Genomic DNA, 27860 nt, shown 5'->3' on the forward strand with positions numbered 1-27860 from the left:
GTTGAGGGAACGCCAACCTAGTTATATTAACCTAGAGATACACGAACATGCTAGTATACTCAGTCAGGTATGCTGGAGGTTGCTCTCCATCCTCGGGCACACGGAGATAAGTACGGCCAATGACTTCCTCGAATTTGCTACTTGTCAACTTTTCCCTCACACTGCCATTACTAAAATACCGAGGATATCCTTTCGTTTCGTAGCCTACAGTCCAACAAAAATCCTACTCCTCCTCCAACACACATCCCATTGAGCTCGTCGTCGCATGTGTCTTCTCACAGTACCAGCAAATCACCATTGCTCCCCTGCGCTGGTTGCACCACCTGCTGCGGAGCGTGCTGATTCACCACATACCCCGTCTCGTAACCCCCAGTCTCACCAAACACGTCTCCCTGGTCGATCCTCATGGCCGCCATCTGCTGCGGTCCGATACTGTTAAAGTACGCGTCCGCGTCGTTGACCGCCTGCGCCATTTCGCCGTTGGCCGCCGCCGGGTCGTTGGCGATGTGCTGGCCGTGCATGTTATAATCCTGGGCCTGTCCGCCCATGCCGAGCATGCTCAAGCTCTTCTGGTTTTCGATGGACGTCGGGAGGAGGTGCTTCTGCAGCGCCGGCGAGTCCGTCAGCTTCTTGGGCCGCGCTGAGCGGAAGACGGTCTGCACCGGCTTCAGGTACACCGTAGCGAGCGTGCCGACGTTGAGGCACATCTCTTCGAGTGTGGCCGGGTCGAGGCGCTCGGATTCGGCCGTGATGGGCGGCTTCTCGCCCATGACGATCTGCTTGGCTGCGGCCATGTCTGTCGACAGGAGTCGCCAGTACATGTACGCTCTGTCGCGAAGATCCGGGTTATCCGTCTCTTCCGTCGCCCACTTGAGGACGCGAGGCACCAGCTCTTGACCCTTGGTTGGTCTCTGGATAAAGAGCTTGACGGTCGCCGTGAGCAGTGCCAGTTGCACTTCTACCGGCTCCTCGGCGAACGAGTACAAAAAGTCTTCCAGGAGTGCCTCGCTGTTCTCTATTCTGTCCGCGTACTGTCCAATGACCCAAACCATTGCAGCCTTTGCTTCCGGCTCGTCGAGAGAGTCGAGGTGCTCGCAGAGAGTGCCGATGATGGACTCGTACTGGTTCGGATACTTGCGGAAGATGTTTCTAATAACGACCGTGGCCTCCTGTACAATATACGTGATCTTGGTCGCAACCAGTTCGAGGAGCAGGTTGATACACTGCCGCGCTGCCGGCTCGATCTTGATAGCCAGTTTGCCTATCGCTCGCACTGCCTTGCGAACGAAGTGAACGTCGATTTCCGTCGCGTACTCTCTAAGTTCGGTGAGGACCTCATCGATGTTGTTTTCGTTGGCGAGCATGAAGATGAGCTCGAGCTTCGTGACCTTGACGTAGATGGGGTCGTTGTACTTGCAGAAGAAGACGCGAATGTCGTTGCGCAAGACTTCAGGTCGACGCTGCAAGATCAAGAGAGCGTTTCGTAGAGCGAGGTACTGTACTTCTGGGCCCTTGGCAAGGAGCGTCACCAGGGGAGGAGATAGCTTTTTGCACAGGATTGCGATCTGTCTCTGGTCCGAGATGTAGTTCATGAGATACAGAACGACACGGATGCAGGTGAGCACGACGGCTGAGTTTGAATGTGAAAGACGCGGCGATATGCGCTCGGCAAGAAGCAAAGCTTCCCCTGACTCCTGAGGCACATATGACATGAGTGCCTCGAGGATATATGTTTGACCCCATCTGCCATGATTGTCAGCAACAGCCTTTGCAAAGCGATTGATAGTACCCACTCTGAGCAGTCGGGAAGGATAGCCACCATCTTGGAGGCATTGCTGTAGTCGATGGTAAGTTTGATGGCGTCACTACGCTCCCAAATGTCCATCAACGATGCTAGCGCACTGGCCACTACGGTAGGGTTGTCATCTCTGAGAAGCGTGTTGAGCCTGTCGATTAGATCTGAACCCTCGATCATGCGCCTATCGTGGTCATATAGCTTTGCGACGCAGAAGGCGGCCGTCTTCCTCACGTATGGATCCGCGTCCTTCAACATGTGCTTGACCAAAGGAACAGTCGCCTCGACGAATTCCCGGACATGTATGTAAGACATCGTTCGCAGGGCCAACGCTCTGACCAGCGGATTGTGATCTTCCATATCCTGGGGCGACGTTAATCAACTGACTTCTCAGGAAGTCAAGGGGCCGCGCTCACCTGCTCCAGGACAGGAATAGCCTGGACGGCAATTTCTGGTCGCATCCTTGCGTAATTGACCAGGAACAAGAAGCACCTAAATGGTTCGTCAACACCTGAATATTCCGTGGGGAGCTATCGGGAGGTAGTACATCTTCTTGATCTCGAGACTCTGGATATGCATGCAGCCGATGATGTCGGGGAATAGCGCGACCATATCATTGTTGCTCATGGTCATGTTGGCGACGATCTTCTTCAGCGCAATCTTCTTGCTCGCATAGTTCTTGTCCTTCTTGCCGCCGCTGTTGAGTTCCAGCCGCAATTCTGCGACTTTGCCCTTGGAGGTTATTAGTTTATTGACGTAAGTCGGCGGGGGCACGTAGGCCATAAACATGGCGGGCGACACATAGGACGACAGCATCCAAGGTAGAAAACGTGAGGTGAGGTGAAGACGATTGCGCCAGCAACATATGATGAGAGGGGAAGCTGAAGCTCGAGACCGGAAGGCACAGCAAGGCTGGTGGTATTGGGGACGGCGGGGCAGACAGTAGTAGGAATAACTCCCAGATAACAAGCTCAGCTTGTCTCAGACAAATATCGAAGGATTTTGGTACAGAATTCGCGAAGGACGTTGTCCAACGGCAAGACATGTATGCGCAACGAAATTAGGAGAGACAAGAACGAATTCTTACCCTGGCAAACAACTTGGAGTCTCCTCCACCCTGTGCGCTCGACATGATGGCGGCTTTCTCCTGGTATCAGACACAGCGGTCGGTGTGGTGGCGCGTAGTGCGATTCTCAGGCAGGATCCCTCCGTACGGGTGTCCCGACAAGCTCTCTGCCGGTTCTCGATCGCGTCGTGGTGGGCGATAACACCCTAGGACCCCTCACGCCCAGCTGCGCGATGTATGTCGACTTTGGCTTCCCTGTACTAGGGCCAAGCCACTCGATCGGAACGGGGTCGCAAAAGTTGGCGGGAAGACGCAGTGCTTCCTTGACTTGTCTTGGATAGTGGGAGGGGTGCAGAGGCAGAAGGGATGTCACATGCGTCGTTGGTGCCGGGGGGTTGCGGCCAATCGAAGAGGCCTCTGCTTGATCAACGTGTCGTTGAGCTGAAATGCCGGACAACCTTCTTTTTGTCTCTACACCAGCTGCTGTGGCCGATGTCTATCGTGGGCGATTTGGGAGGATTCGCTTTGCTCGGTGCGACGGTACGGGGTGCGGTCGGCTATCGTTTGTTTCTCGCGGGCAATCCGGGGATGCGATTTCCAGTTGTTTAAGGGGAAGTTCAACGTTGGATTCCCAAAGCTCCCGCCGTTCCGCAGTGGAGTGCGACAGGTCCGAAACTGGGCCTTATCGGTCAGCCGATAAAGAATAAGCGCAGCCGCTGTCAATGGAACTGCGTGGGGTGCGCGTCGGATTGTGTTTCCAGGGTTTAGCCGGCCCTTTTTGTGGAGAACTGCTTCCCAACGACAGCCCGTCATCGCGGGAACTGTTTGGCAGCTTTCGTCTCAACACCTGCATTCGAATCCTTTAAGCTTCCGACCGCGCGCTCGACTAACGAAGCTCGACATACATACTCCGATCATGGCTTTGGTCAATGGCGATATCCCGCGATGGGTGGCAGACCTACAGTCTCCCCCTGCTGCTAAGTCCAAGGTCCCCGGCATCTCCGATCCCCCAGGCTACCCGTCGCAGACCTCGTCCGGCTCCAAGGTAAGCTCACAGCGGCCCGCCTCAAGCAATCATCGGAAGCTAAGTTGTGTCTGTAGAAGCAGAAGGACCAGAAGGCTATCCAGCCGCGCAAGCAACAGACACCCGAGGAGATGGATACTCTGAAAGTCAAGAAGGCGTGGGAGGTGGCGCTCGCCCCCGTCAAGAACCTGCCAATGACGGCAATCATGATGTATATGTCCGGCAACTCGCTCCAGATCTTCAGCATCATGATGGTCTTCATGGCTTTCAAAAATCCTCTGATGGGTCTCACCGCGGTGAACCAGGCATTCGAGAGGTTCGAGTCAGAAACAAACAAGGCCAAGATGCTGCAGGTCAAGCTGGCATACGTCGCTATGCAATTCGTGGCCCTAGCGCTGGCGGTTTGGAAGGTTAACTCGATGGGATTGCTGCCGTATGTATTCATTCACAGGTTTGGTCACAATGGCATTGCTAACGCGGGAGTAGGACAACGAGGTCAGATTGGTTGGCTTGGGAAGCTCGAAGAGAGGCTTTGGAGTCCTCGGTCCCCGCTTTATAGACGACAAAATGATATCCAGTACCACATTACCGCAAACCAATTTTCTGTCCCTATCCTCGTTTATGCATCATTGTACACTGCCATACCAGACCATGCTACTGCTAGTCGCAGGCTCATATACCCAGACGCTGTCGTTTTCTCCACCGGTCGGTATTTCATCAGAGTTTCGAGCAGGCATTTCGACTTCGCCTATTGCATTGTAAGGCTGATCAGCCATATCGTCATAGTACCAACGCTGCGATGGGTCATGTACAGATGAATCGAACGTCATGCTGAAAGAATCCAGCCTAGCCTGCTGGGCTTCCTTTCCCCTAGGCCATGGACGATCTACAGCAACCATATTCGTTCGGTTCTTTCTCTTTTTGAACGAAAGACAATTCGATTGATGTGGATCATTTACGATGCTCGTTTCTGGTCTAGAGACGCCATGCCTCTTGGCCTGGTGATGGGCTGGGTTGGGATATTCTTGGGCCACCTGGGTCTGCTGCTTCATCGATGCCGATCCTCCTTTGGAGGTGGGCTTATTCGACTTGGTCTAGACAAAACTCAGCTTCTGACCGAGGCACTACTGAATGGACTAACTCACTTGCTGGTGCATTGTAGTGACGGGAATCGTTTGTTGATCTTGGTATGAAATAGAGTGTTTGATCTGCGGTCTTGATTCTCTTCTCAGGACCGTCAACGGCGCCTATGGTCCTTATACCACATCGGGCAGCGGCGCATGCTCATACAGGAAGTACGGACTCTGATGCCAAGTCGCTAACCTATTCGCCTCCTAGTGTTGGCCAGCGACACAAACAACTTTGTCAGTCAGCCTGAGCTGGTAGTTCCGCTCGTAGAGTCTACATCTCTCTTGGAGCTTGTCATCGTATCCAAGCGCCCTAGCCGAACAGAGAGATCTCTGTATAATCTACGTGGTACGCAACTCACGGCAATTCTCCCATCCCACGGCAGTACGTGTACTCGGTACTCCATACGATACTCTGTACGATGTTATGGCCAGGAATTACCTCAAAAGAGGGGTTTCCGAGACCACGCCTACAAAGAAGTCGAGGCTATGGAACGAAAGGGATGCTGTAAGCATGAACTCTGAGCTCGGAGTTTGCTCCTATCTCAACCCGAAGCTGGGCCCGATGGTCTTGCTTCCACAACAGCCACGACATACCAGACCGTTAGCGATGCCGGATGCGGTCCGGCAACGCAGCTATTCCAACGTTCAAGACCTAGCAGCCCATCGAAGTCTAGAGTCAAGCGAAACAGCGAGCCACTTAGCGGCTCTTAAAGCTTCTGAGACATGGCTAACAGCCTCCAAGGGATGGATGACATAGTAGCAGCGTATGCGTGTTTCTCTATCTTATTGGGCGAGCGCATGCACAAGACAGTGAGACAAAACAAACTTACGCTTACCTGAGCTAGGTCGACTCTATTTTGCTGTTATGTCTTGACCGCGTTTGCCTGACCCTGGCGAGGGTGGTTCGCAAAGAAAACACAAGTCTGGTCCAAGCTTGTGAGCCTCTATCGATAGCAGATGATCCCCCAGGTTCAACTTTGAGTTATTCCTGGATATCACGTTTTCAAAAACATCTAGAGTGTCGATCATTCTCTGACATGGCTGGATCATGTGGCACCGGCAGTCGGTGATAATTATAGAAAACCACAATTCCAGGAGAGACGAACTTGAACCCGCTCCTGGACCTGAAACTAAAACTGAGATGTTTTCATATCATTACCCAACGCCCAAAAGGCCAGTCTCTTTTACAATGGCCGAAAGGCTGTATCCAACTTCAAACCAAATCATGACGCCTCTTCCCTCATCCGCCTCGCATTCCTCCACACGGGACCCTTCCTCGCTATCAAAAACATCATCGGGCTCAAGACAGCACACAAGGCAGCCAGGAACGTAAACGCCCACCCCCTCCCCATCCCACGAATCATGTACTCAATCACCGCCGTCCCAACAGCGCCCATGGCGCACCGCACCAGGTTATTCGCCGCCGTCGCCGTCGCAGGCGCGTTCGGGAAAAGGTCCACAATGAGCGTATTCATGACGCTAAACGACCCCGTAATCGTGAGCCCGATTACACCCTGCAGCACCAACGGTGCCGCGACGCCGCCGACCTCGTAATGCAGCACCCACCCGTAAGCCGTCAGCGCCGCGAGCCCGACGGCGACGGCCGGGTAAACGGGCTGCAGGCGGGCCCTTTCGATGGGGAATTTCAGGAGGTCGTCGCCCCGGCGGCGGTCGATTGCGAAGCCGATTTGGGAGGCGATTCGGCGGTAGTTCCAGTCGAGGACGTAGCCCTGGCCGAGGCTGGCGACGACGCAGCCCGCGCCGTAGGGGAGGTAGCAGAGGCCGAGCTCGAGGTCGTTGAAGTGGTAGATTTCGCGGAAGAGGGTGCCGAGGGTGGCAGCTACACAGATGAAGGCTACGTAGAGGAGGCTGTTGTAGGCGAGAACGAGGGCCATTTCTTTTTCGAAAATGATTTTGACGGAGCGGATTGGGTTCGGGAAGCGGAGTTTGCGGTGAGGGTGTGCTGGTATGGATTCGGTCTGAGAAAGAGCGCCGGTGTCCTGGTGTCTACGGTTACGGCGGCGGCGGCGGATGAGGTCGAATAGGGGCCGGTTCCACGACTGAGCCGGGACGGAGCCGTTGCCCACGACGCCGCGACAGGTCTCCGGGACGAAGAGGGCGTACGGGACAAGCCAAAGGCTGATGAGCACGACGCAAAACCAAAAGATGGACGCCCAGCCGAAATACTGTGTCAAGACGCCCCCCAAGACGGGACCGATGGTGGGGCCGATATTGATGCCCGCGCCGACAATGCCCATATACTTGCCCCGCTCCGAGCTGACCGAGATATCAGCCACCATGGCGAACCCCAGCGCAATGGCGCCGCTGCTCCCGCCGCTCTGCAGCATGCGGAGGACGAGGAGGGCGGCGTAGTCGCGCTGCAGGGCGAGTCCGACGCAGGCGACGAGGTAGATGCTAAAGGCGACGAGAAAGGCCGGGCGGCGGCCGGCCATGTCGCCGAAATCGCCAAAGAGCGTCGGGGAGATAGCCTGGAGGATCATGTAGGAGGTGACGGTGAGGTTGACGAGGGCGACAGAGACGTGGAGGTCGTCTGCAATGGGGGCCAGGACCGGGTAGTAGATGTTTGCGGACATGGGCGGAACGAAGCAGGCGACGGAGGCCATGAAGGCTACCCAGCGCTTTGTGGAGGGAGAGAAGACGCTGTAGGCTGGGCCGCTGGGCTGGCGGGTGAGATTTTCGGGGTCGTCTTGATCGTGGACCGGGTTGGGGTCTTCGGTCGAGGAGACTTCATTATGTGATTTCTCGTTGGCGAGTTCTGGGTCGCTTGGTGACGAGGCCTGGATGATGGACGGACTCGGAAGTGTTGTGTCTAGGCCTGTTTGATTCCTTTCCAAGTCCATTTGGCCTATGTGGTTCAACTCATCTTGTCCCATACTTATCAAGAAGGCATCTCCGTATCAAGCAAAGATACAGAGAGATGACAAGGCGGGAGAAGAACGGAGATCGAAGCTTGGCTGCCGTTGCCGTCTCCAGACACTTACTTGACAGTGCTTCACGATACTCTTTTGTGATATAGCAAAGACTATATATTGAAGTAATATTAAACCGGAAAAGATTAGCAAGTAAACTTCACAAGAATGGATGATCTTGCTGGCCTATGTAGATTTTGCAGGTAGTCCATATCCATAAGCGGGACCATCTTGCCGCCCTGCCGCATACCTACCCAGCTTTACAACAATGATGTTATTTCCGCTACCAGATCGGCCTCCACCACTCGGCCTCTGACCGACCGCGATTAACATACAGCTTTTATGATTCGCCCGGACCGGGCCATACCTCCACAAAAGCCCGCCCATTTTGGGCAGCTGGTGCCGTCCAGCATTGACCGAGGCGGCTTCTGGGACGTGTCTATCGGTGCGGTATCGGGCGAGATGATCGCAGCCAAAAAAGAATCCGTTGGTGTTCCTTGACAAATGGCACTAAGAGATTCATCATTGCGCCTTTAGTTAGGTGGTGGAGGGCAATAGCTAGAGACGCTTGACTCTAGCATGAATTGGGTTCACTCCGAGATCGGACAGCCTCACTTCAAATGTCCAGCCCTTTTCTAGAATCCCGTTCTCGAATATGGTCCTTTTTTCAACGAGGATGTCGAAAGTGGTTGATGGACGTCACAATTGGCGTCTTTTGCAAGCTTCGGTCTCGTTGTTGTGGAGGGGTTGGCTCGTGCGCCCTGCCGACGCCCTTGCCGACCTGCCGATGCAGCCCCGAACTCTGACTGTTAATCCGCTTAGCTAATCCGTCCAAAAAACAGCCACACCAGCCCCCAGTCCGAGGGGACAAATGTGGCTAGTGAGACCTGAGAACCCAAGCCACGTCATTGGAGAACAGCTTTCCAGATCTCCAGCTGGCAGCGAGGATGTGACCACAGGATTGAACGACGTGATGTTACGGATTCCGGTGCTCCTCAACACCACGTAATTGCTTCCAGATTGAAACGTTCCCTTCTCCCAGCCGCACGGCAAAGTGCGATAGGTCCCCCAAAATGGACATTACACCAGCATTCAACGACCTCCTGCGGAAGCGCAATGCGCCCACCGTCACCGAAAAGAAGCTCAGTCTCGAAGCAATTGACGGCTTCCTCAAGGAGGCTTACAGAATAGTCAGTCTCTACCAAACCACCTCTCTGTTTCTGAGAACTGTATGCCTCTGACACCTTGACATCCAGAACTCCCACATTACAAACCTCCACAACGAACTCAAAGATGTCCGACAAGCCTACCTTTCAACAGCGCAACCGCGCAAAACACACATCCACGCCGCCGCCGCCACCCAACAACGTCACCTAACAGACCGCGACCGCGAAGAAGTGGATGCAAACGCAAAGCAAATGCTCCGCGAGCTCAACGCGAGCATCACAGCCCTCAACGAAGCAGAGCTCCTCCGCCGCGAAACCGAAACGGCCGTCATCCGCAAAAAGTACGCCAGCAGGCTCGGTGCCCTCGGCGCCTGGGCTGCAGCGAGTGACAATGACAGCGGCAGCAGTAAGGGCAAGACGGCAGAGCACGCGGCGGCCGAGGCCCGTGCCAGGACGATTGAGCAGCACCGCGACGAGGTGATTCAGAGTCTGAGGTTGGGACTGCAGCGGTGCGGGAGGACGCAGCAGGATATGATGGAGGTGAGGCTCACGAGGGAGATGGAGAAGAATAGGAGTGTTTTGGCGAAGGCGGGCGGCGGCGGGGCGATGCCTGAGCTGGGCGGGTTTTATGAGTCCATGGCGAAGACTGCTGCGACCAGCAAGGGGGCGACGGGCAAGGCTGGTTTGCCGCCCGGGGATGAGGGTGCGTCGTCGTCGTATGACCCGCGAGAGGGTCTCACGGATGAGCAGGTTCAGATGTTTGAGAAAGGAAACCAGGATATGCTTCAGCATTACAACAGCACGCTGGACAAAGTCAGGTATGTTTTCGATGGCTCGGCATTTTTTCACTACAAGTCGCCCAGAGGTTCCTTCGGAATACATCGCTAACCACTTGGTGCCTATGAATAGGACGGCGGAGAAATCGCTACTCGAGATTGCAGAGCTGCAGACGTTACTGGTGGGCAACTTGGCGACGCAGTCTGCGCATATTGAGCAACTCGTGGCGGACTCGGAAAACATTACGGCGGACGTGGGCGGTGGTAACAAGCAGCTGAAGAAGGCGACGCAGCGACCGAGCGCGGCGAGGTATACTTTTTTCGCGTCGGCAGGGTTGTGTACGTTTTTGATTCTTTGGGACTTGATTATCTAGTTGTGAGGCCGGAAGCATTGGGTTGAATAGAAGCTTGGCTGGGAGTTTGCCCAGTTTGGCGATACAATACCATGAGAACCATTGTCTTGGCTGTACTACGCACCACATATCGTGGTCTGCCAAATTTCACCTCTGATTTTCAGTCTTGTAGAGTTGTGCACTTTTGACTTATTGAGGTAGCATTTCGAGTAGGCATTCCATGGCTTGAATCACAGGCTGATATTGCTATGGTGGGAGGTTGGGCTGACAGACATGTGAAAGTTTATAGATAGCAGCGTCACATGCCGGGTCGTCAAAAAGCCTGGACCAAGTGCAGGTGACCTTTTAGTTGCAAGCCATGTAAATCCAGCGAACGAGAAAATGAGAGGACTGATGCCTTGGTCTTCGGGCGCTAGGAGCATTTGATAATCTGATCTGCCTTGCCTACATTATCTAGCACCTTACGCAAGCAAACTACAGGTTCGCTTTATCACAGTGAAGAAGCGTTGTCGCGGTGTGTTCTCCGGGACGGCTTGTACGGAGCTGGGATGCCGGGGGAGCTTCGGCGAGTGTCTGGGCAAGCTTGCGGCAGGCGAGCTTCTGATTGGCGCTGCTAACGATATTGAACATGCGAAACGGTTCTCGGTACCTGCGGTGTTTTGGAAGGGGGGAAGCGTTGCAATACCGAGGAGTGGTCTCATCTTTGCGGTTATACTGGAAGTTGCCGAGCTCTAAATTTGTGCTGTCCGTAAAACCCTCGTAGTGTAGGTATTGATCCCAAGTCAAGGCGTGAATCTCCAAATAGGTGGTGTAAGATGAAGGAAGATGAATGTGCGTCTGTTAAGCTGCAGTCCGTTATACAGACAAGATGAGATGATCTCGTTACTTTGGTCTGAAGTGGCTCGGCAATGCACTCCATCCGATATCAACGGTTCAGAAGGAATCCAAGAAGATAAACCGGGATGAACTTCAATCTGTACTACGGAGTACACTACGAGACTAAGCAAACGTCGAGTCGCGATGACAATCTGGCAGCAAATGGGAGAGTTTGGAGAGTCATGGGGTTGAGCCCGAGACCTCGGCCCGCCCTCCACGGGTGACCTCACAAGCGCAATTGGGAAAGGTTGGGGCAAATGGGGAAGCAGCGGGGAGCCGACAGCTAGAGGATAAGAAGAAGGCGCGCTCCTTCCCCCGCCGATGCACAAGACACTGAAGGGAAGGTACTGCCACTGCTGCTGCTGCCAAACCTGGAAACAACGAAACGAAATCCCCGACCATTGCCCGACACTTCGCCGATTTCTTCACTTTCGGTATCTTTTCTCTTTGCCTCATCATCCCGGGAACTTGCAAGACATCGCATCCAATTGCCCAGCTGCCCAGAAAAACACAGAATCAATCTATTTCTGCAGACAAATCCGCCTATCCGCACCCGATTCGAGCAAGGCGTTACGAAATACCTTCCTCGACCTGACTATCCTGCCCGCACCTGGTGGATCCCATTTGATACAACTTTGCCCCAAAACCCAACCTTGGACGTGTCACAGTGGTACTTTTTCTCCGTCACCAGGTTCCATTCAAACTCGATTGTTTGCTGTTTCTCGAGTTTCTTCTGCCACCTTTTCAGGCCTCAGACAGCCAGAATTTCCGAACCACAAAAACTACGCCCTCCGATCGTCCGAGCCAAAACATCACTATCTTAGCCCTTTCATCCAGGATTCCACTACTCCTCCGTACCCAACCAACCCCCCGTATCCAAGCCGTTGCTCTGCCGTACAGTGTAGCCTGCGCCCTGCATCTGTACATACCTACCTAGTGTCTGTATTCTGCAGCCCGCCCGTCCGCTGCAACCACATCAACCTTTCTGTACGTTTCTGCAACTCCCGGAGCGCCGCGCTGTGAGGACGAGACACCCGGCCAGACCCAAGCGTTGCTGTACGGAGAACGGTGCCTTAGTTAACACGTCCAGGTCTTTCCGGGATAGCTTAGCTCCCGCGCCAACCAAGCCCCCCGTCTTTCATCCCCCAGGTAAGCAGTTGCAGCCCGTTTGTCCCTCACCTCAGCAACATGTCATCTTGCGGCTTGCCCTGTTCCTTGACGTCCTAGACGTTTCCCGCCCTAGCTGGAAGTCCCCCCCGTCTATGGAGGCGCATGTCCGCTTCCCCCCTTCCCCTTCCCCGTCCAACCTCAGAGCGTCGGGTGACACGGTGACCCCTCCGGGAGCCCGGGCAGAAGGGGCACCTCTCACCCCAAGGTCCCATGGAAGGTCCCAAAACACCCCGACCACACCGGTGACCCAGCTCCCATTCTCACTGCCCACCTGGGTCAGGTACGGAGTACTTGGGTCACCTCAGAGACTCAGACGCCTGGACAAACGGTTGGCGCCTGTAATCGCAAAGCTTCCCATTCGCCCGTCTAAATCGTACCACTATTTGATGCCATAATAATAACCACCCCCAGACAGACCCTTCCTCCCCCCCCGCCTCTGACTCGTTCCCCCTTCTCACGAAAGCTCCGACGCTGAAAATGCCCGGTGATTCCTCCTCTTCTTCATCAGCTTCGGCCTCTTCCTCTTCTTCCTCTTCTCCCCAGAACAACTCTACTCTTTCGAGAATACGCAACATCGCATCACACATCATGGCGCCCGTTTCAACCACAAACTTCCCTGCCAGCACGGTGCCGCAAGCTCCTGAGGATCCCCTCTTTGGCTTGATGGCCGCCTACAGGGCAGACCAGAGCAAGGACAAGGTCGATTTGGTGGGGTGAACCCTTGATTCATCAAGCAGCAGCAGCAGCTAGCTGTCTTGATGCTGTTCTGAGCTCTTTTGCTAACCAGACCAGGGAATTGGAGCTTACCGCGATGACAATGCGAAGCCTTGGGTTCTCCCCGTCGTCAAGAAGGTGCGTCGTCATTCTCTTCTTTTGATTTCCCCCCTTCACCTTGTTGTGTGAATGCCCTCCGGAGACGGACCCTGCTTGCGGCCCCTCCGGCTCCAGCAAGGCAAAGCCCGGCTGCGTCACGCATCGGCGGCACAACAGCTGATGTGCAGCATCATCCTATTTTTGATGAGCTTTCCCCTCATCGCATCCCACTTCCTCCACTTTTGGCCTGCCCCTTACAAGTTACCCACCCCCGCTAACCCCGCCATGATGCAACTTTACAGGCCGACGAGATCCTCCGCAACGATCCCGAACTCAACCACGAATATGCTCCCATCGCCGGTATCCCCCAGTTCACCGGCAAGGCCAACGAGCTGATGCTCGGCGCCGACTCGCCCGCCATCCGTGAGAAGCGCACCTCCTCCGTCCAGACGATTTCCGGCACCGGTGCCGTCCATCTCGGCGCACTCTTCCTTGCAAAGTTCTACAAGGGCAACCGCACAGTCTACATCTCCAACCCAACATGGGCCAACCACAACCAGATCTTTGGCAATGTCGGCTTGCCTATTGCCCAGTACCCCTACTTCTCCAAGGAGACAAAGGGCCTTGACTTTGAGGGCCTTAAGTCTACCCTGTCTTCCGCTCCCGAGCGCTCAATCATCCTTCTTCACGCATGCGCCCACAACCCCACCGGTGTTGACCCGACACAAGAGCAGTGGAAGGAGATTGCTGCCCTGATGCGCCAGAAGAACCACTTCCCCTTCTTCGACTGCGCTTACCAGGGATTCGCCTCCGGCAACCTTGCCCAGGATGCCTGGGCTGTGCGTTACTTCATCGAGCAGGGCTTCGAGCTCCTCATCGCCCAGAGTTTCGCAAAGAACTTTGGCCTCTACGGCGAGCGCGCTGGATGCTTCCACTTCGTCACCGCTCCGGCCTCCGACGCCGCCGAGACCACAAAACGTATCGCCTCCCAGCTCGCCATCCTCCAGCGCTCCGAGATCTCAAACCCTCCCTTATACGGGGCCCGCGTCGCAGCCACCGTGCTCAACGACCCCGCGCTCTTCGCCGAGTGGGAGGACAACCTGCGCACCATGTCCGGCCGCATCATCGAGATGCGCAAGGTCCTGCGCGCCAAGCTCGAGGAGCTCGGCACCCCCGGCACCTGGAACCACATCACCGACCAGATCGGCATGTTCAGCTTCACCGGCCTGTCAGAGACGCAGGTGCTGAAGCTGCGCGAGGACGCCCACGTGTACATGACCAAGAACGGCCGCATCAGCATGGCTGGTCTCAACACGAGGAATGTCGAGTATTTTGCCAAGGCGGTCGACAAGGTTGTTCGTGAGACGAAATGAGATTGCGATTTCTTATGACGTTGTGTATGAATGTAAATGGGTATACACGGGGACCGGATATGTCCCCACGCAATGGTGTGGCCAAACCGCTGGCAGGAAGTGGAAAGAGGGAAAGAAAAAAATCCTTAGAATTCCTAGCACTGGAGTAATGACCATCACCTCTTGTTCATGATGCATATTGCTAGACTCTATGGCTTGCTTGATGAATTGTGTGATCCGTGAGACTACTGTCAATGTCTACATCAACCTATCCGCCACTACAACTGAGAACTGGTCAGTATGTTGAGGGCTACCAACCTGAGGCTGAGTACCGATACCTGTCGATCGGAACTAAGTCATCCGGAACGTCCATGGCTTCCCTGTCTTAGATCTATTCAAGACCAACTTGGGGATGAAGGAAATATCAGAAGGTAAGGTGAGACGAGGTGAAGCAGAGCTCTTTTCCTTTCTCACCCTGCTCCTCCTTCCTCATCTTCTCTGCTTGCCCTTTCATCCTCCTTATCTCTCAGTCTCCAATCTATCTTTCATTATGATCGTCTATCTCTCATGAATCCGTTGTCTCTTGTCTCTCGTTCTAGATCATCTCTATCTCTAATTTTATTTTACCTCTATCTTATATTCTCCATTATCCCCATCATTGAACTTCCTTCATGCCTTGTCATTTCTTTCCGATCACCCCTGTCTTTGAATTTCCATCATTCATGGCACTGGGTTTCCATCATCTCTATCTTCGAGTTTCCATTATCTATATCACTGGGTTATGTTTTCATCATCTCCGTCGTTCAGTCTATCGTTTATGCTACTGAACTTCCATCATCTCTGAGAATGATGACCCTCTCCATCGCTCTAACGCATCCAGGGGACTTTTTAAGATGTTGACAAAGCACGGCGCCACAAACTCCGACTCGAATAGTAGTAGCGATGACCCTAACCTTGACCATGAGCACCCCCGCCAGAAGTCTTGCTATAACAAGGAGGACGACGATAGTAGTGAAAATGGTGGCGAAGATAGTAAGACTGGTGAGTCTGGAGAGTCTGGTGGAGAAGATGGTGAGACTGGTGAGGGTGGAGACGTAATGGATGTCGATGAGGCAGTTGGCGACGGTGACGATGCTGGTAAACAGAACAAGCCTGCCCTGTCATCCATTCTCTATCATCTTTGTCATTCATTTCCAGCCTCTCATTCTCTCCCTTCTAACCCCTCTTTCTCTCTTAACCTTTTCTATCTCTCTTTTATCCTCCCTCCCTCCCCTAGTCGTAACCACTCACGAATACGAAGACGCAAGCCAGTATTAGCTAGACCCTAGTCTTAACCCACGCCGTTACCCAAAGGTTCATTGGACCTGCATCGGGACTCAACATCCAAAGGCCGCTATCGACATCAGTAGGCTGGGTTTGATTTGTTCAATTAGAGAGAGGCGGGCGCCGCGCTGCGGTAGAACCAAACGTCTCGATCGAAGCTCTCGTCGCAGCTATTGTGGATCGTGAAGATGGGGTCTGTGGAGGACCGCTTTATATACGCTAATAGTACTCGAAGTTCCAACACCAGCACTCACTCTTCGAAAGTCACTATCGATATCAATAGCTTGGATTTGACATCTTCAGCAAGTGGCGGGTGGGCGCCGCACTGCTGTAGAGCCAAGTATCTTGATCGAAATTCTCGTCATGGCTACGGTCCGTGGATCATCGCTTTATTGACGATAGTGCTTGAGATGCTATGGACCAGCGCCACACTCGATATTTCGGAGATCACTATCAATCTCCGTGGCCTGAGTTTAACATCTTTAAGAAGAGGTTATCGGGCGCCGGTGCCGCTGAGGAGTGGAACGTCCCAACAAAGCCTCTCGTCGCAGCCATTATGGTTGTAAAGACAGGGTTCGTGGAGTATTGCTTTATAGGTACTTCAAAAGAGGCCGTGAGAGTGGGGTACAGGCTTCACTTTGACATTCTCTTGAGTTTGAGGTATTTCGATTCCGTGTTGTAAAGAACGAGGTTTGTGGGAGGTTGCCTTGCGGTCCTTGACCATGGTCGTCGTCGACATCATCATTATCATCATCATCGTCGTCGTCGTCAGTCGTTGTGGTGTTAACAGACGCCTAGGAGGCAAAACACCCCTCACTACCATAGCATGTTGAAGGTTCCGGCACGAACGTCCGCTCCAAACAGCTTGCTTTCCCTAGCAATTAAGCTTATCCCAAGCCCGCCGGTATCAAGCAGGTCGGGTTCTCAGTCCATGCCTTCCTTCTGCAATTCTCATCGGATATCGAAATCGTTCGGATGGGAGGGCGCTCGAGCCGGGAGTACTCGGGTTGACGTAAAGAATCATGTATCTGACTGGATCTTCTGCCTCCTCTTTTCCCACTTTGAAGCTTTCACATAGCCAAGCCAGATATCCAAGCAACAAGCAGAAAAAACGAAGACCAAGATCCCTTCGGAGTTCAAGAGATCAAAAAAAGCAGAAGCTGGGAGAGGGACGAAATTCAGGGACGACGTCCCGATTATCTAGTCCTAATCCCTCGTGGCAATCGGCCCTTCTTTCTGGGCTTCACGGTTAACAGGCGTACCCCACCACCCTTATCCCCCCGGTCTCCCGCGATGCCGGTAGAGGGATTGGGGGCAGGGGCAGGGTGTGGTCTTTTGTTTTACCGCTTTGCCCTGCTGCTGCTAGGAATTCAAAAACCCATTGTGGAAGTGTTTGTGAGTTGTTTTGTGGGGAGATGGGGTATGTCGAGGACCTTTGTTTGTCCTTTATTCGGTTTGGACGGAGGACTTCTTGTCCGCGTCGTGTCCCGTCTGGCTTCCTACCAGGGGCTCATTGCTGGATGCAAAGGATGGAAAAGACTTAATACAATATAGCCTGCTAAGTCTCCTGTGGTCGGGCGTACACTAAAAACGTGATAACACCAGTCATATCCTGGGATCTCGAGCTCATTCAGGATGGTTGACAGCATCCGGCTTTAATCCAATGAACTGCCGTTGACGGTTCCCCGCAAAGCCTCACCCTTCCTCCGGGTCAAGATCGACGTCGTGGCTCAAGGGTAATTCCTAGGGCACGGGGGAATTGGAGAAGAGGTTGTCACCCCGCCGCATCCTCTCTAGTATTTGATATTTACCCGGCTAGGTCGACCATGGAATCTTGCACCCTCGCGTTCCAATAGCTTCGACACTCCGATTCGCCGCTGACACGCGGGTTCCGTTTCCAAGTCCGAGGAGGCCAGTCGGTACTCGTTATGGATTAGAATGGTACTGTAATATGTAGAGTGGGGGGTATTGCATGACTCCCAAGCTGTCAACCGCAACGTTGGGATGAACATGAACAATGGGGTCGGACCCGTTGCAATGACAAGTGAGGACAGTATGTGGTGGGCAAAATCTTGAATACACAAGGCGTAGGAACTTCGCCAATTGCATTGAAATAAATGAACACACAGACGAACGCTTGCCCGGCCGGCGGGAGAGGTAAGCACGGCTTCCAACCCCAAGAACATGTGGTGACACGACAGGTCGATTCCGCTTATGCAGTAATGTTCTTTTCGTCCGCATCCTACACAGCTCGCCTTGAATAGACGAGCTGTGCCGCGTTACTGCGCTGAAAATCCTCTCGGCATCAGTCATGAGCACCTGCAGTGTGGTTGGAGTTAGCCGACCTTCATCGGGACGGTTGAACTGCGCAGTAAAAGCATTGGATACACCATGTTTCGACGGAACCCTCTCACTCCAAAGACACATACTTCTAGGAAGGCGTTCATGGCTCATAGCATCCGTAGACTTATCGTCGTAGATTCCAAGAGATTGAATTGCCTAGACTCTCCACTCCTCGGACTTCCGTCATGACCTCGGCACAGGATACGAAATCTCGCTTCTGGCCATCCCGAATGACCGAATACGGTAACGACGCCAACCTCCCCTCCACCCCCATCCTCTGATAAAGTCACCGCCAAGCCAAGCACCTCGAGAAAACGAACCTGATGCTGATCCTGTTCGTTCGTTTTCCGTAAGCAACAGGCGAAAAACTAACCAATAAACAGCCTTCTTGGCTCCTGGCCTTTCCCCAAACCATCCAAGTTGTTCTAGCGGAGATGCGGAGTTGGACTCCCACAATCCCTCCAAACACCCCATGCCCATAAATCAAGCAGCGAACCATCTGACCAACAGCCCATGGGGAAAAGCAAAGACCATGTGGGGGAGTGGAAGCTTTCCCCGCATATCGTTGAGTGGTTGTTGCTCCATTGTTTGAGATGAACGTGGTTTCCTCACTGGATGGATAAATGCAAACAGCATTCTCAATTCAACCCCAACCCCGACCTCCTGGGCACTTCTTGGCGAGAAGCATGGCCCCCGGCTCTTTATGAGCGTGTCTCCGACGCAACAGTCATCTCATTCGGACCTTCTGCCACCTGGGATCCTGGCCGGCGCCGCTTCCCTCTCCCGCTGTCCCGCCTTAGCTCTTCCTCTGGTTCTCCCTCTGCCGGAAACTGCCCATGTGTTGATAGGGTCAGACGTATTCAAACATGGGGTAAAACATCCACGGCGGTGTGTAGGTATATAAAATACCCGGGTGGACCTCGTCGGAAGTGAGAGGCGAGAGAGTCTACGGATACACTAGAGAAGCGTTGGAGTTGTGCGCCCTCGAATAAACACACACCCTTGAACGCCCAGCGACAAGGAGTCGGTAACATATACTTCCGTCTACTGGATAGAGAACTACTTATTCCTTATCCCATCCTCATCAACTGTCACCGTTTAGACCTTTTGACGCGTCGCTGAGACTCTCTTGACCGATCTACCGTCTTCTTCCGCAAGCCGCAGTTCATTCCTCACAATGGTCCAGATCAAGCGTGCTCAGGAGACCGGGGCGGCGGACCCAATCCTGACCCGCATTTCAGAGGAGGACAAGGTGCCGTGGTACCAGAAGCCGAACCTGCGATACCTCTACCTGATGCTCTTCCCAACGTGCATGGGTATCGAGTTGACGTCGGGTTTCGATTCGCAAATGATCAATGCGTTGCAGATTGTGCCATCATGGAAAGAGTGTAAGTTGGTCCAGTAAATACGCTGAGGAACTCAAATTGACAAGATTTGATAGACTTTGGAGATCCACAGGGCAGTTTGAAGGGTATCATCGCCGCTGCGTACTCCCTCGGCGCCATTCTGTCTCTTCCCTTTATCCCCATCGTGAACGACAGGTTTGGACGAAGATGGTCCATCTTTGGCGGCAGCTTGGTCATGGTTGTTGGAGCCCTCATCCAGGGTTTCTCTCAACATGGTATGTTTGGCCGTCTCATCGCCCGCCCTGTACTCGAATGAAGACTAACTTTGAGAAGTTGGCATGTACATCGTTGCCCGCATGATTCTCGGCTTTGGTATCCCGACCTGTATCGTCTCCGGCTCTTCTCTCATTGGTGAATTGAGTTATCCCAAGGAACGTCCTGTTCTGACCTCTCTGTAAGTATTCAAGTCTTTGTGGGACGGAGTGAGTAGACTGATGGATTTCCAGCTTCAACGTCGCGTACTTCGTTGGTCAAATTGTGGCCGCTGGTATCTGCTTCGGCACCAACAACATCGCAAGCAACTGGGCGTGGAGAATCCCCTCTCTCCTTCAGATTTGCCCTTCTCTCTTGCAAATCACCTTTGTCTTGTAAGTGGTCTCCCAAAGGAACATATAACCGCGTGCTTCTTCAATAAATCTGACCTATCATGCTTCCAGCTTCCTTCCAGAGAGTCCCCGATGGCTCATCACTAGAGACCGTAGCGAAGAAGCACATGACATCCTCATCAAGTACCATGCCGAGGGCGACCGCGATTCCGAGTTCGTCAAGGCCGAGATGGCGCAGATGAAGACCGTCATCACCCTAGAGATGGAAGCTTCCAAGCAGTCGTGGATGGACCTTCTCAACACGGCGGGTATGCGCCGCCGTGCTCTCATTTCTTCCATGCTTGGTCTATTTACCCAGTGGTCCGGCAACACACTCATCTCGTAAGTATTTCGATGCTGTTCGTGAATCTTCATTTGAGCAATGGCTAACATGGGGTGTGTAGATACTACTTGGGTGACCTGCTCCAGATGATCGGCTTGACCGACTCCACCGTCAAGCAAAAGATCAACCTCGGCATCGCCGGCTGGTCCCTCGTCTGCGGCTTCACCGTAGCCATGCTCGTGCGAACCTTCCGCCGTCGCGTCATGTACCTAGCTTGCACAGTCTCACTGGTATGTCTCTTCCCACACTTCATCTCAATCTCCCACTCGCTCACAATCTCCTCAGCTCCTCTGCTACATCAGCTGGACAATCTCAATGGAACGCGCCGTCCACGCCCTCGATAACGACTACAAGAACCAGTCCGCCTCCGTCGCGACAATCTTCTTCATCTTCATGTACTCGCCCTGCTACAACATCGGCTACAACGCCCTAACGTACACTTACCTCGTCGAGCTGTGGCCCTACGCCCTGCGATCGCGCGGTATCTCGCTTTTCCAGCTCTTTGGCAGGCTGGCCGGCTTCTTCACGACCTTCGTCAACCCCATTGGCATCAAGGAGGCGTCGTGGAGATATCTCATCAGCTACTGCGTCTGGCTTGCCTTCGAGGTCGTGTTTGTGTACTTTATGTTCCCCGAGACTGCGGGACGTACGCTTGAGGAGTTGGCTTTCTGTAAGTTTCTCGATGGCCCCGCTTGGTGCGTAATCTTGTTGCAAAGATGGCTGACAAGTGTGCTTTATCAGTGTTTGAGGACAAAGCTCTTGCCGATCAGGCTGTTGGTGCTGTTGAGAAGGTTATCCATCACGATGACATGGATACTATTGGTGAGGTCAAGAGCGGAGGCGGCAATACTGAAGTGGTTGAGAATGTTGGAGCCAAATCAAAGGTCTGAGCTGGTTTAGGACCAGTGAAATTTTAGTGAAGCCTTCATGTTGGAAGTTACGAAGCGCAATGATAATTACGTGCAGCTTTCCATGCATTTAACACAACTGCACTTTACTTCAATAAACCACCTCACGCTGTGTCTTCCATAGAATTCACATGTGATGACATGAAACCGCGCAGGCAAACACGAATGTGTTCTAGCACGACTCGTCTGGCATGAGCGGAACTGTTAGCCAATTCATTCGACTGAATGCGGCGTGTGTCAGCCTGCGTCAAAGCCTATCACTCATACAGAAGTACTCACCATCTGACTGGCTACAGGCGACCGCTTGTTGGTATGCTGTCACCCTCTCATCAAAAGCTCAGCCTCAATGGTCTGCCTTGTCAGGCTTCGCATTTATCGCTCACTCGACCCTACACATATTCATCGCTTCTTTCCATCAGAGTCGGCTCCTCCATGCGATCTACGAGAATTACAGATCGCGCCCGAATCGAGCTTCGCCTTTCCATTCCAGCGATTAATTATGAATAGACTTCACGCATTGCGGGCCATGTCCCCACGTGGAAAATCCCCAGAAGCCACCGGGCGTAAGAGCAACCGAGATCCAAGTACCGACAACGCCATACACTTTTGGCTTTTGGAAGCAGAGAAGCTACAACCAGAACAGCGAGATATGCTTCTGAGGAGTTCACGAACTGAAAGTTACGATGACTATGTCGTAGAGCTGTCACGCGCCGTAGCCAGCTCTGTGGATTCAAGCAAAGTTTCCAGATTAGCCGAGAAAATGAGACCTATCCACGTTCTGGTCAAGTCTCTGCATCCCCTGATAGAAGGTGCAGGCCAGGTCAGCCCGATGCCTACATCTCTGATACTTGGTGGAATCACTTTCATCGTATCTTTCACCAACAGGGTGGAAGAATACCACAACAAGCTGGTTGAAATGCTCGAGTGGATGGGCGACGAGATTGACATCATCAATAAGTACAGGGAAGAAGATCTGACGGGAAGCGATCCTGACATTAAAGCTTGTGAGATTATGCTTGCTACTGATATCCTCAAAACCTGCATCAAAGTCGTCAGAACCTTTTACGATGAACGTGGCAGAGAGAAAAATGGGTTCATCATGGCGATGAAGGCACAATGTCAGGACTTTGCTTCGAAATTTGGAGACATCAATGATCAATTCAAATTGCATCTGGGTGCTCTGGAGAAGCGCAGAAGAATTGTCAACGCTCGACATATCAAATCTCTTACCGCTGGGGTCGGTAACATCGAAAGAGTACTCGGCGGAAAGTTTCAAGAGTCCCTGGAAGCACTTCCTCTACGCGAAAAAGAAGCCAGGAATAAAGAAAATAGTGAGAAGCCAGGATCAGGAGATTGACAGAGTCATGATAGTTTCTAACTTCCTTTTCTAGACGAAAGTCGCCGAAGATTCCTCGCCTGGCTTCCCCACGTCAACTTCGGGGATATCCACGAGAATCATTTTGAGAGGCGAGTGCCTACATCTGGCGACTGGCTTCTCCGCAATGAGAAGTACCGACTCTGGAAGGACAGCGTCAACTCGGACCTGCTCTGGATACACGGCAAACCAGGTTCTGGGAAATCGCACTTGGCAGCCCGAGTGATCAGCGAGTTGGCTTCGCCAGTGACGACACAAGCGACGTCCTCCATGGCGTACGCTTACTGCACCTCTAACCAGACAAAGACCAGACTGACGTACAACAATCTGCTGGGCACAATCTTGGGACAGCTGTATGAGCAGCTACCTGCCTCAGAAGGCATTCCAACTTTGACGAGACAAGCCGACGCTGGAAGCAAGGAAGAACTCTCTAGAAGCGAACTAAAAGAAGGCATCAAACTTGTTCTCAACCGCCTGCGCTTCACATTTCTCGTTGTAGACGGCTTGGATGAGTGTAGCCGCTTTGAAGATCGCCAATTTGCCGACTTTTGCAACTTTCTTGCCAGCCTAGCCGACTCAAAAGACTCGGGAGTGTGCACTAAGATACTCATCTTTAGCCGCCCAGACTACACTGCCATCAGATCCGCTGTTGCCCACTTTCCCACCATTCGTATCGACATGGGAGCGAATGACGAGGACATCAAGGCCTATATTTCATTCAAAGTTGAGGAGATCAACAGTGATCCATCGCCCGATGAACGAGAAGGCTTTGAAGATATCAAAAAGATCATGTTCAACAAAGCTAGCGGGCTTTTTCTGTGGGTTCATTTCAAGTCAAGGCACTTCAGAGAAATTGGAAGCGTTGAGGATATTTTGGAAACCCTCGGGGACAAAACGGAAGGACTTGATGAGCTCTATGGCGAAGAGCTTAAAAAGATTCTCGACCACCGTTCAAGCCACGTAAGAGATCGTGCTCTCAGGGCTCTACTTTGGGTCAAAAACGCATACCGTCCTTTGTCGAAGCTCGAATTATTGGAGGCACTTTCCGTTAAACCCGGAAGAAAAGATATAAAGCAACGTGGGCGACTATCGAGCGATCTCGCATTAGCAACAGAATGTGCGGATCTCATCACCGAGGTCAACGGATTCTATCAACTCCGACATGCCTCTCTGGAGGATTTCCTCTCATCTCAACTACCAAGTCTTCTGACGTATGGCCCTCTCCAGTCGCAAGCGAACGAGATTCTGGCGGAAGTTTGCCTCACTTACATCAACTTTGAGAACTTTGAAAACGTCCAAGTACTCTCTGCAGAACATGTTTCTCGGCTTTCTCGACAATATCCGTTGCTCGAATATGCCGTCTCATCTTGGGGCGATCACTTTCACGAAGCCAAAGGGCACGGTGTTCCTCATCTAAATCACCTTGTATCAAAATTTCTCGACAGCAGAAATAAGCTAAGGCTAGCGATCCAGATCCTTGAGTTCCAAGACTTTATAGTTGGATCATGGTCCCCAAGGAATCCAACGCCTCTCCACATCATCGCTATTTTCGATCTTCGGGAAGTTGCGGACATGATGTCCGACCTTCACCTACTCTTAAATAGCGTGGATGATTTTGGCCATCTGCCAATTGAGTACTCGGTGCTTCATGGGTGGAAAGATATGACGAAATGGTTGTTGAGAAAACACCGCGAAGCATTGGAGGCCATTGGCAGCTACACTTTCAGTCAGCCATTTCTCGAATCGTGCGGTGCTTGGATGCTACACAGCGCTTCGGAAGAGGATTGGGAAGACGTGATCATCGATCTAGTCGCAATGGGATTCGATAAAGACTCCTCAAACATATCTGGAGAGACCCCCTTACACGCAGCAGCCGTAGCTGGCTCGAGCCGAGCCCTAGACTGTCTTTTGAAACTTGGTGCTCTGCCTGACGTAGCTGACGTTGATGGCAAAACACCTCTCATAATGGCAGCCATGCATATGAACCCCGAACTTGCGGCCTCTTTGCTACAGCACAAAGTGGACGTCAATCACCAAGGAAGAAACAATGAGACCGCGCTCCATTTTGCGGTGCAAAATGATCAAGTCGAACTGGTCAAAGCCCTTCTCGATGCTGGCGCAAATGTGAATGCGCAATGCTCTACAGAGAGAGGGTTTCACGGTCAGACTCCACTACATTATGCCGCAGAAGGAAATCTAGAAGAGATTATGAGTGTTCTGATCAGTCGAGGAGCGAGCATGGACCAAGGAACAGAGTGTGGTGACACTCCACTATTGGTGGCATGTTACTGCAACAACGCTCGAGCTTTTGATACCTTGCTCAAGCATGGCGTTGACATACATGCGCGCAACTTGCAAGACGAGTCGAGCTGCCTTCACGTTGCTTCCATGTTTGGCTCACTAGAGGTTATGGAGTTGATTCTCACTTCTACTGCTGGCCAAACTCTGATTGACTGTATTGACATCGATGGGAACACGCCGCTGTACTGCGCACTACGCAAAAGCCAGTCAGCAGCTGCAAAGCTTTTAATCGACCAAGGCGCCCGTACCGATCTTTGCAATTCAATGCAAGACACGCCGTTGCATATTGCTATCGAAACGGGGTGCTCAGATGTTGCAGAATTACTCCTCACCACACACAATATGGACCTGAACCAACCAGGGCACCAGGGAAGAACAGCATGGTATTATGTCGCTTTTCATGGTCGAACCGAGCTTCTGTCTTCAATTGCAACAGTTTCTGGTGTGCATATGAAAGATGCCAATGGTAGCACACCGTTGCACAGTGCAGCCTTGAACAACCAGGGGTGTTTTATATCCGAGTTGCTCAGGTTGTTTCCTGACACGAATATCAATGCGCAAGACAGCGATGGCTTGACACCGTTGCATATTGCTGCTACACATGGGTCGAAGGATTCCATCGAATTGATTGTCAAAGCTGACCCCTCTTCTTTACATCTCAAGGACAAGAGAGGAAGACTTCCACTACATTTAGCAGCTTTGCATGGCCATTCGCATTGTTTGGAGCGACTCATCACGCCAAAGTCTATAGAGCATCGTGATCTAAATGGATCCTCAGCTCTATGGATCGCCTGTATCTTTGGGCATCAGAATGTGGTCGAATACCTTGTGCGCATGGGTGCCGATGCGAACAAAGTAGACGATCGTTTTGGAGAGCCCCCAATTCTAGTTGCGTTGCTAGAAAAGCACGTGAGCATAGTCGAACATCTCCTGGACCATGGTGCTCACACCAACATTGTAAGCAAGCGAGGGATTACACTTGTTCAAGCAGCAGTTTTGGCAGGCGATCAGACTTTGCTCCAGCGACTACTTGAACTCGAGTATGGAAATCCCAAATGTAAAAAATCGGCCACACCTACAGATCCATTGAGCTCATCAAGAGCTCTCGAATCAGTGTTGACAAGCGATAGCCTGACAACAAGATCTTTGGATATCTCTTCGGACACCTCTTCGATGGTGACGAAGCCCTCAAGTCAACTCGGGATTGCCCTACAGACTCTTGATTGGCAATCTTTCTATGATTTAGATTCCAGCCATTCTGCCAACGGACAACTTTATGACAATGTGTACTGTGCGGCCATCAATGGCTTGGGGAGTCTGCTCGAACCTCTACGCAGGTATAATTTCTTTCTTACAGGAACATCTTTGAGAAATTTTGACCCGTTGACGGAGGCTGCTCGCCGCGGGTTCCCGGGTTTCATTGCAGCAGCGAAGCTTCTGGGCATGGGTTTGCGTCCTCAATCCGGATTCTTGGCCTTGCGGATGCAGCAAGATGCCCTTCTTGTTGCCTCCATACACCGAAACGTACAGACCGCCAAAGAACTTCTCATGAGCGGTGCGGACCCAACGCTAAAAGACTGCTTCGGCCTACGGGCTTTGGATTACGCAACGCAGAACAGAGCACTTTTAGAGGCATTTAGAGAGCATGCTTCCGGTCAAGCACCATTAGACGCAAGCTCCGTGTCAAATGCTATAAGAAAGTCCATCGTAGACTTTGCTGGTGCTGTCAAGTCGCTTCAAATTTCAGGAAAGGAGAATCAATCACAAGTCTGCCTCGAGTTGTCAGCTCTTGCAGCAGGTCTACAACTACTACACTCTTCAAGCAGCATCGAACAAGCACGGATCTGTAGAATGGCTTTAAGACACGAAAGCGGGGATGCTGAGTTTCTCTGCGACATTTGTAGTCATCGCGTTCCCACACTATCCTATCAATGCACAATTTGCGCCGACGTTGACTTGTGCCCAAGTTGTTACTCAGGGTACTGCGCCTCCACTCCACACACAATACCGGAATTTTTCTTCTCGTTGAAGACGTTGGACGCCAAAGTTGAGCCAGTCTTTGGGGTCATGGAAATGTTCCTCACCCGGCATATTGAACTTCTTCCAGAATGCCTCGGACTCCTTGGGCCACTTGCCGAACGGTGGATCGATGTCAGACTGGCAGAGTACGCCGACTGGGAATCGTCCGCCATGAGCAACAAGGGCTCACTACAGAAAACATCGGCTTGGGAACTGCTGTGCTTTCTTGACAAAACAAGGAGATATGACTGGATTCACACTGGAAAAGGTGAAGAACAACCGGTGCAGAACATGGACTACACTGCGTATATGCGACGCAAGATCCGCAGCATCTTTGTGTCGTTCAACCCGCGGATGGAGCCGCACATCTTGGAGTGCGATGGACACCAGTACCTTTGCCTCGTCCCTTTTAAGGATCTGAGTCCGACAGACCGAGCTTGTTTCAGCTCAGAAGGAGTCTTACACACAACGTTTCTTCAAAACTTGATCGAGGAGTACACTACTCCCCCGAGCTGTGAAGAAAAGGCTTCTATATCGGCCAGGTTCTCGGATATGGAGGCTTGGCCTTGTAGGCAAGAACCAGGAGATCCTCACGACGACACTATCGAAACAGCTACGGCCACTGAAGACACATGGTCCATGAAACTGAAAGTCCTTGAGTTTACTCGGAGGACTATAACGAGCGACGTAGTCTCAGGTTTTAAGCCAAAAACTACAGAACAAACGGTTCAAGGATGTAGAGATTATGGCGATATTACCATTTCACATGAGATCTCTTGGCGACTCGCCCATGCGATGCTCGGGATG

General features: G+C 52.5%; 9 protein-coding genes across 9 annotated transcripts; 6 read left to right on the forward strand and 3 right to left on the reverse strand.

Annotated features, from left to right (window-relative positions):
* Positions 1 to 275: 275 nt before the first annotated feature.
* CCOS01_09816 (uncharacterized protein) lies at positions 276 to 2584 on the reverse strand (the record flags this gene model as incomplete). The annotated part of the gene is made up of 4 exons (XM_060457973.1): positions 276 to 1743; positions 1794 to 2158; positions 2212 to 2287; positions 2343 to 2584. 4 exons carry the CDS (start codon positions 2582 to 2584, stop codon positions 276 to 278), a joined length of 2151 nt encoding a protein of 716 aa, XP_060311138.1.
* Positions 2585 to 3777: 1193 nt separating this feature from the next.
* On the forward strand, positions 3778 to 4444 carry CCOS01_09817 (uncharacterized protein; the record flags this gene model as incomplete). The annotated part of the gene is made up of 3 exons (XM_060457974.1): positions 3778 to 3906; positions 3963 to 4318; positions 4372 to 4444. 3 exons carry the CDS (start codon positions 3778 to 3780, stop codon positions 4442 to 4444), a joined length of 558 nt encoding a protein of 185 aa, XP_060311139.1.
* Positions 4445 to 4511: 67 nt separating this feature from the next.
* Positions 4512 to 4937, reverse strand: CCOS01_09818 (uncharacterized protein; the record flags this gene model as incomplete). Its single annotated transcript, XM_060457975.1, has 1 exon — positions 4512 to 4937. The coding sequence occupies one exon, from the start codon at positions 4935 to 4937 to the stop codon at positions 4512 to 4514; it is 426 nt and encodes a 141-aa protein (XP_060311140.1).
* Positions 4938 to 6238: 1301 nt separating this feature from the next.
* On the reverse strand, positions 6239 to 7876 carry CCOS01_09819 (major facilitator superfamily transporter; the record flags this gene model as incomplete). Its single annotated transcript, XM_060457976.1, has 1 exon — positions 6239 to 7876. One exon carries the CDS (start codon positions 7874 to 7876, stop codon positions 6239 to 6241), a length of 1638 nt encoding a protein of 545 aa, XP_060311141.1.
* Positions 7877 to 9018: 1142 nt separating this feature from the next.
* CCOS01_09820 (SNARE-complex protein Syntaxin-18) lies at positions 9019 to 10261 on the forward strand (the record flags this gene model as incomplete). Its single annotated transcript, XM_060457977.1, has 3 exons — positions 9019 to 9135; positions 9202 to 9929; positions 10021 to 10261. The coding sequence occupies 3 exons, from the start codon at positions 9019 to 9021 to the stop codon at positions 10259 to 10261; spliced, it is 1086 nt and encodes a 361-aa protein (XP_060311142.1).
* Positions 10262 to 11437: 1176 nt separating this feature from the next.
* Positions 11438 to 12139, forward strand: CCOS01_09821 (uncharacterized protein; the record flags this gene model as incomplete). The annotated part of the gene is made up of 1 exon (XM_060457978.1): positions 11438 to 12139. One exon carries the CDS (start codon positions 11438 to 11440, stop codon positions 12137 to 12139), a length of 702 nt encoding a protein of 233 aa, XP_060311143.1.
* A 624-nt stretch (positions 12140 to 12763) lies between these two features.
* On the forward strand, positions 12764 to 14472 carry CCOS01_09822 (aminotransferase class I and II; the record flags this gene model as incomplete). The annotated part of the gene is made up of 3 exons (XM_060457979.1): positions 12764 to 12994; positions 13079 to 13138; positions 13402 to 14472. 3 exons carry the CDS (start codon positions 12764 to 12766, stop codon positions 14470 to 14472), a joined length of 1362 nt encoding a protein of 453 aa, XP_060311144.1.
* Positions 14473 to 19294: 4822 nt separating this feature from the next.
* On the forward strand, positions 19295 to 21340 carry CCOS01_09823 (uncharacterized protein; the record flags this gene model as incomplete). The annotated part of the gene is made up of 8 exons (XM_060457980.1): positions 19295 to 19505; positions 19559 to 19738; positions 19797 to 19917; positions 19970 to 20110; positions 20180 to 20449; positions 20512 to 20680; positions 20736 to 21120; positions 21192 to 21340. 8 exons carry the CDS (start codon positions 19295 to 19297, stop codon positions 21338 to 21340), a joined length of 1626 nt encoding a protein of 541 aa, XP_060311145.1.
* A 778-nt stretch (positions 21341 to 22118) lies between these two features.
* CCOS01_09824 (uncharacterized protein) lies at positions 22119 to 26257 on the forward strand (the record flags this gene model as incomplete). Its single annotated transcript, XM_060457981.1, has 3 exons — positions 22119 to 22689; positions 22750 to 25991; positions 26165 to 26257. 3 exons carry the CDS (start codon positions 22119 to 22121, stop codon positions 26255 to 26257), a joined length of 3906 nt encoding a protein of 1301 aa, XP_060311146.1.
* Positions 26258 to 27860: the final 1603 nt, after the last annotated feature.

Source organism: Colletotrichum costaricense, assembly GCF_030867565.1.
Source record: "Colletotrichum costaricense strain IMI 309622 chromosome Unknown Scaffold_10.1, whole genome shotgun sequence".
Classification (NCBI taxonomy): domain Eukaryota; kingdom Fungi; phylum Ascomycota; class Sordariomycetes; order Glomerellales; family Glomerellaceae; genus Colletotrichum; species Colletotrichum costaricense.